General features: G+C 44.3%; 1 protein-coding gene across 1 annotated transcript; it reads left to right on the forward strand.

The window, feature by feature from the left end:
* Positions 1 to 5,169: 5,169 nt before the first annotated feature.
* Positions 5,170 to 11,273, forward strand: mycn (MYCN proto-oncogene, bHLH transcription factor). The gene is given in 3 exon segments (NM_001006873.1): positions 5,170 to 5,456; positions 7,825 to 8,572; positions 10,534 to 11,273. Coding segments are annotated over 2 exon segments (1,335 nt in total). The 5' UTR covers positions 5,170 to 5,456; positions 7,825 to 7,857; the 3' UTR covers positions 11,154 to 11,273.
* The last annotated feature ends 740 nt before the right edge of the window (positions 11,274 to 12,013 follow it).

Raw genomic sequence — 12,013 nt, forward strand, 5'->3', positions numbered from 1 at the left:
GTTATTAAGATAACAATAGATAAATAAACAGTATAACAATAAATAAAGATAAATACAAGATAAATACAGTTGCAACAAGTTAAGAGTGAAAGACACAAGAGGATGGAGATCCCTGCCCCGTAGAGCTTACAATCTATATAATATATATATATATGTATTTGTTTGACCTTAATCTTGCAGTTTCGATCTGAATGTTAGTTTTAGATTGTTGCATTAAAACATATGATTAATATCTGAACTTTCGACAGAAGAAGACTAAAATCTGAACTTTCGACGGAAGAAGACTAAAATCTGAACATGTGTGGCCACCTTTAGATTATTTTCTTGTGTAAACATTTTACTCCACTTCTGGACTAGCTCCACTTTTGTAAATTCCCCTTCCCCCCTCCTGAGTAAAGTTAAACAGGAGTTTGTATTATTGAAAAACACAATTTTTTGCGCTGAAAGTTTGATTCAGGGAAAATAAAAAATATAAAGGTTAATAAAATCTGCCCTGTCTGTTAGATTGTTCGGATTCCGCTTTATTGAATTTAGAAAACGATATTACTGCAGAGAAATTTATCCGAACAAATGGCTGAAACTGCTTTGGCGTTATTAACATTTTGCTTGGTTTAATAACATCACATTCTATAAAGTAGCGTTAAAATGGCAAAATTGCTTCCCTCTGATTTTTTTCTGTTAAAAAAAATGTTTTGGCGTAGTTAGCCTTCAGATGATATACTGTCCAAAAGAAGCAAGGCAATTTATATGCTCTTGTTCCGATATCCTTGACAGTTTGCAAGTCTTTCCCCACAAGCACAACTGAAAATAGAGGGAGAAAAAAAATGACCACAGAGCAATATGAACTCTTATACTGAGCGAAAAGGTGCAAATAAGTGCAGCACAAGTTATCCTTTCTAATGCTGGTCAAGATCCTAATGCTTTTCTGAAAAGTCCCCCAAAAAGCCATTTCGAATTTCTAATGAGCCATAGGAGAGTTACAACTGCTGCTTCCCTTGATGGTTATTGCAGGATTAGGCTCTCGTTTCCAGGAAGCCCATCTCCTAGCAGACAAATTGCTGCACTAAGTACCACAAATAAATGATTCATCTGCAACAGATTAACTTGGGCGAGTTTACGGGAATAAAACTCCCTTTAAATCTGTTTGCAGCTAGCTCCATCATTTTTAGCCATTTGACCTTGAAAGAGCAACTTCGTGCCACCTAGTAGAACCGCGTTATCAACATTACATTTCTTACTCCATAGGAACTCAGGTTACACCATTTAGAAAACTACAGCTCCCAGCAGTCTCTGCTAGGAACTCTCGAGTGCATTCTATGGCACTCTATGGAATGCTTGCACTTTATATCCACATTTCAATTAGAGACATTCTGATGCATTTTGCAATTGGCCTTCATTTTTGTTTTGCAGTTTGAAATTTAAACCTCTCTACTTTGTTAGCAATCGAGAATTTGGTCAGGCAGTGTCGACCATACTTTTATATCATCTGGGCATGTATACATACATGCATACATATATGGCAAGTCGGAAGGGCTAATTTAAACAGATAATTCCATGAACCCTGTGAATTGCTTTTGGTGGGCTAAGCAGGCAGGAAGAACGATCAGAGCACCATATGGGTCGAGACCTTAAGGGCTCCTTACAAACATTGTTGCATGTGTTCTGGCACAGTAGCTTTTTTAGGCATTCCAGTGCATTAATGGAGCCCTTTATTTTCTGTGGCTTTATGCCCCATGGCAGAACGCATGAAAGATCCACCACAAGAGAATGTGGGCAGAAATGCCTGTGTTTAAGAACCTTTAGTACAGGGGTGTCCAAAACGTTGATCGTGGTCCACCAGCCGATCCCCTGTGGATTCCTGGTGGACCGTGTCAAATGCGGAAGTGCGGCAGTTCCGCGCATTTATTGGTTATGCGTACATACACTGCGTCGCGTACGTACACTGGGAGGAGTCAGAAGTCGATTGCCGAAAAAAAAAAGTCTGGCACCTCTGCCTTAGTAGATTTTACTCAAGCGGCTGTGCTGAACGCAGGCAAAATTAATTTGAAGTAGTGCCTGTGTGTAAGACCTTTAGAATGAAGTAAAAATAGGGAAAAATAGGACTGCTGCAGGGGGCCTGCTTAATGGACTCTTCCACTATTGGGCCGGCATGGCATTCACAAAGCACTGGCACTTACAAAGTCACATGGTGGGGTGCCCAAAAGATTTTAAATGGCAATCTTGTTTTGTCTTGTTCGTTGCAGCAAATAAAGCACCATTATAACGGCACTAGAGAAATTATTTAAAAAATGCAGACAATATGTATACGTGCAAAAATGAAAGACATCGTCAGTTGTCAGCTTCAATTGTTTCCATAAGCAACAACCTAATAAGAATGAAAAGGTGAACGTGCCCTTTAATAAACTCTAATAATAATGATACAAGAAGCGAGTATTCCCACAGTGACACAGCATGCCAAATGTCTTGTGCAATAAACGCCGCTCCGCCGCTTGTTCCTGAGCAGAGAGTAGGTGTGACTGCAGACACTCCTCATTATGTAACCCGGGAACGCTGGCAAGCCACCACAAGGTGTCGCCCTGTCAGAGGCAAACCCAACAAGACCCCCATTATTTATTTACAAAATTACTAATGCAGAGGGAGTGTGGTCTGTGAAGCCCTCTCTCCAGTTGGTCAGCGGGAGCAGAGGCTGAACCTTTCAAGAGCCCACACAAAAAGAAAAAAAATGGAAGAGCGATCCCAACCCAGGCGTGCCAAGTAGGGGAAAGAGGAAATAATTGGCTTGCTTTACAGGCTGCTTTTCAGGAGTGCATTCGCAAAAGGAAAGGGGATTTCCTCACTTGCTCACGGCTTTTATACACCCTCCAACCACCAATGCCAAAGGGGCACAGGGCTGGTTTACCGGTACGGCAGAATTTGCCCTGGGCACCTAGCATCACGGGGCGCCTTTTGGTTGAAGAACACTGCTAAAATGACAAAGGAAAATTAAATTGTATACTATTGTTAGGGGATAGCAATAAATACACCAGGAATGTACAACCTGCAGCCCTCTATATGTTGCTCAACTACAACTCTCTGCTTTAGGGATAGGGTACACAGGGCAGTTCCCACTGGATATCACTCTGTCAGGGACTTTAATGCCAGGCAATTATTGCTTGGTGGCATATGGGGAGGTATCCATCTCGGTGGGCAGGCAGCACAACACTAGGGATCACCTCACCTGGATCCTGCCACTTGGGGAGGTCAGGTGGTTAATACTCAGAAACACAGCAGCTTTAGGGCAATTTCAAAAGGGGGGGGTTTCCCAGCAATTTGCTGCCCACACAATTACCAGCTTGGAGGGAAGGTAGCACAACACTGGACCCTTATCCCTTAGACACACAGCAGCCACCCAACAGAGTAAGGGCTCTCTTTCCGGTTTAGCCAGGGGCACCTAGGTCCCTACTTTAATTAATAAACACAACTGTCCCTCAGCATGAAAACATATAAACTAGCACAAAAATAATTAATGTTGTGCCCTCTTGGACAGCCAGCCTCCAAAGCAGTGTGGCAGCTCCCACAACGGGAACAAAAGCTGGCAGCTCATAGACAAGCCCTATTAGGTAACCCAGAATACCTTGGCACCCGGTCTGCTGGTTCCCAGACTGTTCAGCAGCTCAAGCTGTCAGGCAAACTACAACTACCATAACCCTTGAGTCCACGCCCTGTACAGCTAATCTGGCAGTTTGTTAAAAAGCTCCCTGCAGACTGTGCTGGTATAAACAAACCAAGCAGAATTCATGTCACTGGTTAAATAGCCATTCATTCATCAGATGCTAAAAGGATGCAATACAATTTTTGTACGGATATGAGATCAGTTATTCGGAAACCCAGTATCCAGAAAGCTCCAAATTATGGGAAGGCCATCTCCCATAGAGTACATTGTAATCAAATAATTAAATTTTTTAGTAATAATTTCCTTTTTCTCTGTAATAATAAAACAGTCCCTTGTACTTGATCCCAACTAAGATATAATTACCCCTTATTGGGGGCAGAACAGTCCTATTGGGTTTATTTAATGGTTAAATGATTCCCTTTTCTCTGTAATAATAAAACAGTACCTGTACTTGATCCCAACTAAGATATAATTACCCCTTATTGGGGGCAGAACAGCCCTATTGGGTTTACTTCATGGTTAAATGATTCCCTTTTCTCTGTAATAATAAAACAGTACCTGTACTTGATCCCAACTAAGATATAATTACCCCTTATTGGGGCAGAACAGCCCTATTGGGTTTATTTCATGGTTAAATGATTCCCTTTTCTCTGTAATAATAAAACAGTACCTGTACTTGATCCCAACTAAGATATAATTACCCCTTATTGGGGCAGAACAGCCCTATTGGGTTTATTTCATGGTTAAATGATTCCCTTTTCTCTGTAATAATAAAACAGTACCTGTACTTGATCCCAACTAAGATATAATTACCCCTTATTGGGGGCAGAACAGCCATATTGGGTTTATTTCATGGTTAAATGATTCCCTTTTCTCTGTAATAATAAAACAGTACCTGTACTTGATCCCAACTAAGATATAATTACCCCTTATTGGGGGCAGAACAGCCCTATTGGGTTTATTTAATGTTCAAATGATTTTTGTAGTAGACAAAGTAGGGAGACCCAAATCAGGGAAAGATGCCTTATCTTGAAACCCCAGTTCCAGAGCATTCTGGATAATAGATCCCATACTTGTATATATCTTTCTAGTCTGGCTGTACTAAGAGAGAGGTTACAATTCAATTGTTTCCTGCCCAACCCTATACCGTGCCCCAGACTGGCACTGCCAGGCAGAAGTCGCAGCGCTCTCACTCGGTGCCACCTCTCCCCCTGCTCGCAGCCCGCTGTGTGGCCAGCACCATCCCTTGCACCCGAGAATAAAAGGAAACCCCCCCCCTCCCCGCTCATGGCACGGTCGGTTGCCCATCTGAGCCCAGGGAGCTACTGGGCGATAAGAAGCAGAAGGGGGGGGGGTGTATGAGGCAGCAAGCATTTTGGCGCGAAAGCAACGGCACCTCCCAAGCTTTTATGGAAATGAGGGGGCCGAGTTAATGGAGGGGGAGGTGGGGTGAAATTGGGTCTCGGCTTTTTCACTGTCTCCCTTGGTTTTTTTCTGCCACATTCCCCCCCTCCTTTCTCCCGGGTGTGTCGACTTTTTTTTTTTTTTTGGTTAATAATATCCAACAGCTTGTAAGTGTGTGCAGTGAGAGTGTGCGCACTGGGCTGCCCTGCTGCTGCTGCCACTGACTGAGGGCTTCTACTGACACACAGCGAGCAGGGGCACTCACTGGGCTGGGGCACTCACTGAGTAAGGGCTGGGGCACTCACTGAGTAAGGGCTGGGGCACTCGGGCAGCTGCCGAGCCAAGGGGAGACACAGGCTGCAAGCACAGAGCGGAGCCTACTGACTGGGCTGGAACAGAGGTAAGAGGCTACCGTGTCTGGCAGCTCATTCACTGACTGTCATCTGTCTCTGCCAATCTGATTGTCTGCAACCCTGTGCACTGCCCGCTTCTAACCCTGTACCCTACCGGTTTCTAGCCCCCTCACTGCCAGCTTCCAACCCTTTACCCTACCAGTCTCTAGCCCCCTCACTGCCAGCTTCCAACCCTGTATCCTACCAGTCTCTAGCCCCCTCACTGCCAGCTTCCAACCCTGTATCCTACCAGTCTCTAGCCCCCTCACTGCCAGCTTCCAACCCTGTATCCTACCAGTCTCTAGCCCCCTCACTGCCAGCTTCCAACCCTGTATCCTACCAGTCTCTAGCCCCCTCACTGCCAGCTTCCAACCCTGTATCCTACCAGTCTCTAGCCCCCTCACTGCCAGCTTCCAACCCTTTACCCTACCAGTCTCTAGCCCCCTCACTGCCAGCTTCCAACCCTGTATCCTACCAGTCTCTAGCCCCCTCACTGCCAGCTTCCAACCCTATACCCTACCAGCCTCTAGCCCCTGCACTGACTGTCTCCAAACCTTATACCCTACCATTCTCTAGCCTTATGCAATGCAAAGCTGTAACCTAATATCCTAGCAGTTTCTTACCCCACGTACTGCTGTCTACAAGTTTATACCATAAGTCTCTTTCCCTATGCACTTACAAACTTTGAATGAACCCTACTAGTACCAACCTTATATTGTACCATTTACTAGCCTTTGGTACTCCAAACATACATATACTGTATGCCAGTGCAGTGTCAGCATCTTACTACCCCACTGCTTTTATTTTTACACAGTACATAATGTCTCGCACCCGGTCTCTCACCCTGCACCCTGTCTCTCTGTAGTTCTGTGCACTGACCTCTAACCTGGCCTCCACCCTGTCTCTAGCCCCATATGTTGTCTCTAACCTTGCACCCTGTCTCTAGCCCCATATGTTGTCTCTAACCTTGCACCCTGTCTCTAGCCCCATATGTTGTCTCTAACCTTGCACCCTGTCTCTACCTCTGTGTCTTTAACCTTGAACTCTCTTCTAGCCCCCTATAATGTCTCCTAACCTTGCTCCCTGTCTGTAGCCCTGTGTTATGATACTTTTTTATAGTCCCTACCCATATAAACCCCTCAACCTACCACCCTGTTGTATTGCCCCAGCTTTTAGCTGCACTGTCTCTGTTCCTACACACTGACGCTCCCTAACTTTGCATTCTGCATGCCCCTAGTCCTGTACTCAGGTTAACTCTAAATTTCTACATTTCCAACATTTAGCCTTATAACTTGCCTGCCTCTAGCCCTGTACATTGACTGCCACTGAAGGTATAAACTTTAACCTAAAACAGACCCCCAGTCCACAAGCTCTTGCCTGTCCTGTTAGGTTGTATAGAATAGCCAAAGCCTAAGCTTTGCACTGACTCTCTCTACTTGATCTGATCTTTGAATTGAATTTCTTGTCACTAACACAATGTCTTTTCATGTCCCCTAATACCCTGTCTGCCTTTATTTTTATTCTCACAGTGCGCTTGTCTTTACCCCAAGTCTATCATTATACTACATATTATTATTATTATTCACTGCCTACCTGTGACCTTTTTGCCTATACTACTCCATAGCTGTCACATCCCCATTGCTCTGGCACTATCCTATATACTTTATGTAATGGTGACATTGGGTTCAGGGTTTTGTTATTTACCAATTACTGTTGGCAGTGTCTGTATAGGGATGGCAGTTGCTTTGTGTGCACAGTAATCTGCAAGGGAGCTGTGTTTGTATTTTCCTGTGGATTTTGGCTGAATGGCTGGTGTCTTTTTGGTTGCATGCAAAGCATGATGCAGGGTGGGAGTTGCTCCTGATGGGTGGTGTTGAGCTCTAGCAGTGAAGCGGACCCCCCTCAAACATTTCCCTGAAAAAAAACCCATAGCACAGCCCCCATACATCTGCCTGCCCACCCCAAGCACAGTCCCCATCTATACATCTGCCTGCCCACCTTAAGAAAAACCCCTTCCAAACATCTGCCTGCTGTCCTCAAGTAAAGACCTTCCCCCATACATCTGCCTGCCCACCCCAACAGAGACCACCCCAAACATCTGCCAGCCTACCCCAAGCACAATACCCCACCTATACATCTGCCTGCCCACCCCTACACAGACCCCTCATTACCTCTACCAGACCTTCCCAAGCTTAGACCCTCTCCAAATACCTGCCCACTTATCCCAAGCATAAAGTGCCCCCATACATCTTTCTTCCCTTTCTAACCAAACCCCCAAACGTATCTACCTGTACACCCAACATAGATACCTAAATCCTGGCTTGCCTGAAGGTAGCAGCCCCAGTCCCCAGATCCTGATTGCTGTCTCTTTTGCAGGCAGGACACTGGAGCTCAGAGGTTGGCACTAAGATGCCAGGGTTGGTGAGCAGAAACCTGGATCTGGAGTTTGACTCCCTGCAACCTTGCTTCTACCCGGATGAAGATGATTTTTACCTGTGTGGCCCAGACTCTGCCCCCCCAGGGGAAGACATCTGGAAGAAGTTTGAATTGCTTCCTACACCCCCACTTTCCCCCAGTCGTTCTGGGCTGCATGGTGATCCTCTCTCTCCAGGCCTGCCTGGGGATTATGGGGATTCATTGGACTGGGCATCTGAGCTGTTGCTGTTGCCTCCAGAGACTGATCTACTAGGAGGTTCTGGCTGGGGAGAACTTGGACTATCCCCCTGCAATGTAAAATCCATCATTATCCAGGACTGTATGTGGAGTGGCTTCTCTGCCCGGGAGAAGCTGGAGAGGGCAGTCAGCGAGAAGCTGGGCAAAGCATCATGCACCGCAGAGCCAGCCATTCCTCACCCACCTAGTTCAACAGTGGGCAGCACTGTGTCAGGGCGTGGGGTGGACATGAATAATCCAGCAGCACATTGTGTTGATCCAGCCGTGGTCTTTCCATTCCCATTCAACAAGGGGGAGAGCTGCAGGACTGCCCCGGCTGGTTCTGCTGCCAGCAGTGCCAATCCTCCACCCTGCACAACCACATCTGTGCCAGCCGCCGCTACAGCTAGGAGCTGCACCCAGCCTTGCTCAACCAGCTGCAGCTCTGGTGAGGAAAGTCACAGTGACTCTGGTAAGTGCCACCTAATACTGAAAGATTTTTTGGGGTATGTACCACCTATGAATTATCTGGGGAAGAGTGGAATGAGTTAAACATCAGCTGCTCCATGGGTAGATATCACTGGCCTGTGGGGGTTCTGGTAAAAATGATTTACCTGTTTAATGTAGGTGCTGATGAATATCATCCTCTGAATGGGCTCCTTGTAAACATTGTACGGGTTTGCTTGGGTAAATTTTACCCTATCCATTATTATGGGCTGAATGTGGCCTTAATCTGGCCTATATTTGAGTTGCAAAGCTCTGTTGACACAGCCTTGGCTATACTCAGTCAGTGATCCTATAGCAGCTGTGGTTTTAATGGGTGGTTGTTATTGGCTCTGTCTGGCCCTACTGGCAGTAAATGTCCAAGGAGCTTGTCTCACTAAGCAAGATGTCATGATTCACACTGTGATGAGCTTAGCAGTTGTCCAGTAATTTATATTTATTGATTAATGTCTGGCATTGGCATCTGCATTTATATAATATGTGTATTATGTTATATCATGGATAATTTACATGATGAAGGTATGTAATGAATACTATGCATTGATGTAAAGGAGTCCTGTATTTGGGTTAATTTAGGGTTAATGTTGTAACTCTTTCCCTGGGTCATGTCCCAGATATATTTAAGTCCATTATTCATACTGTTGGTTAATGTGCCAACATCACACTGCATTTGCCTCTAGTACACAGAACAGACGGCTGGAGATATACAGTGTTGGAGTTAATGTTGATTTTGTGAACAATAAACCCCTCTGCTGGCTGGCACAGTGTTTCTAAATTGATTTGTATGTTTACACCTAGCTGGGTACAAAGCGTTTCTGGAACAGACTGTCTGCGTTGGGTTGTTAGACCTAGATCCAGCAGGTGGCAGTCTTTTTGCTTCCTTCTGAGAGGGGTTCTTTGAATTAGATCTCTTTAGGCAGCTGAAGCAGCAGACGGAGTTATTACTGTATATCTAAAGGTAATCCTATCATGTGAGTTACTAGTAACAGATGCTTGGAAACGTAAACAGCGGGTTTTTGGGCAGCATTACAAACGCTGTGCCCTTTCACCACAAAGCTTCCCGTTTATCCAACTGCCCCTCATTAGGAGTCTGGCATTGTGTTTATTACAGGAGGTGTATTTTGCCCAGCATGGTGCTTAGGAGGTTAACTCTGTCTCTTCTAGATTCGCTGGCCTACCATTTTCCTGGCACGATCAGCAGCGACACAGTCAACAGGCAAACACATTTAATGTGGAAAATCTATTCAGGCTGTTTGATGGCTTTGAGAGCTGGGGGGAAAGTCGATTGTTAAACAATTGAGCTTATTTGTGCTCATAGGGCTATCATCCCAAACGGCCTAAAAGTCTCTTTTATGTTTGCGCCTTGACAGCTCTGAGTGAGGAAGCATTTCCTCTGAACAGCTGTCTCCCTGGCAGTAAACCAAATCTCCGAGCAGGAAGACATTGTGCCGTAGAACAAATCCAGCAATTGTCTAGTTTCCAGCCATAGGGGCAGACCATTTGTGGATTGAATGCTTTTTTTTTTTCCCCCTTCCCTAAGCATTATAACCCTCCAGCCTGTTCTTTTCTTGAAGTTCATGGCTGGCTCTGCTGTTTGTTACATGGTATTTCTAACTAATTACTTGAGAAGGTTCATAACCAGCCAAGATAGACATTACGTCAAGTGTCTTTGGCCTGGTTTTTAATGTATTTTTAAAACTTTTAATCCAATATGTGCACAACACATGGTTTTGGGTCTTTTAAGCCAATAGGTGTGTAATACATGGTTGTAAGTACTGTGTAGGAGATGTCATCTCAAGACTGAAGTTCTCCAAACACATAAAAGATAAGGATTCATGATTTGGAAATTGCCCCAAACTGTTTCAGTTAGAACATTATAAACCTCTCCAAAATTGTATTGTAATGTGTTTTTCTCTCTCTCTGATGTAGATGATGATGAAGAAGAAGAAGAAGAGGAGGAGGAAGAGGATGACGAAGAGGAAGAAATTGATGTGGTCACAGTTGAGAAAAGGCGCAACTCCTCCAACAAATCTGTAACGTCTCTTACAATCACCGTACGACCTAAAAACACCATCTTGGTGTCTGCCAAGACCACGCAGAATGAGGTGATCCTCAAGCGATGCGCTCCAGTCCATCAGCAGCACAATTACGCAGCTCCCTCACCATACGTGGAGACAGAAGAGGTGGCTCCACCTCAAAAAAAGCAGAAGAATGAATTGCCGCGCCTAGTAAAGAGCGTGGTGCCAACCAAGGCAAAAAGCTCCAGTCCTCGCAATTACGACTCTGAGGACAGCGAAAGACGGCGGAACCACAACATATTGGAACGCCAACGGCGCAATGACTTGAGGTCGAGTTTCCTGACATTAAGGGACCATGTACCAGAACTCATTAAAAACGAGAAAGCAGCTAAAGTCGTCATCCTGAAAAAAGCCACTGAGTACGTTCATTCCCTGCACGCCGACGAACAGAAACTCTTACTGGAAAAAGAAAAACTGCAGCTCCGACAGCAACAATTGGTCAAGAGAATCGAACACTTGCGGACTTGCTAAACTTTTTCCTTTTAGTATTTTTTGCTCCGCCGTTTTTTGATATTGTTCGTTTCGTTTTCCTCTCCCTGAACTGTTGATGCCACTTTGCACATTTTTGGATTCTTTAAAAAAAAAAAAAAAAAGAAAGAAAGAAGAGAAACATTTTGACGTTAAGAATGTTGGTTTCATTTCATTCCAGTTAACTCCACAGTTTTGGGGGTTTTTTTTCGGGAAAAATGTTTTTCTCTTGCGTTGTTTGAACAACTGGATGATGCTTCGAGGTGTTGAGTAGACTGCCAAAATCATTTACTGTACACTTTTATATGGTTGTTTTTTTTAACATTTTTAGTTTTCCCAATCCCCTAGATAAGAGGGTTGCATTTTATTTTGGTTAGCCTCTCTGGCGAATTTATTTTTGAGCTGCTGTTTTTTCATTCCTCTCCATTTTCTTTATGGTGCTCATATTTTTGGTGATGTTACTCAAGAGGACTAGCACTTATTCCCTCTGGGTACATTTTTGTAAATACCCACTCTCCATGCCATTGCCTTTTTTTTTTTTTTTTTTTGTACTTTTTCTTGGGCTAGCCAGGTAGCCCCACCCCCACTTACCAATAATTAGACTGGAAGCTCAGACCTAAGTACTGTAATTACCTCAATGTTTGAGGCGCATGTTTTGTATACAAATATATTGTTAATCTCTCGTTATGTACTGTACTAATTCTTACACTGCCTGTATACTTTAGTATGATCCTGATACATAACTAAATTTGATACTTATATTTTCGTATGAAAATGAGTTGTGAAAGTTTTGAGTAGATATTACTTTATCACTTTTTTGAGCTATGAACTTTTTTTGTAAAGAAAATTATTATATATATTCC

Source organism: Xenopus tropicalis, chromosome 5 (genome assembly GCF_000004195.4).
Source record: "Xenopus tropicalis strain Nigerian chromosome 5, UCB_Xtro_10.0, whole genome shotgun sequence".
In the NCBI taxonomy this organism is placed as follows: domain Eukaryota; kingdom Metazoa; phylum Chordata; class Amphibia; order Anura; family Pipidae; genus Xenopus; species Xenopus tropicalis.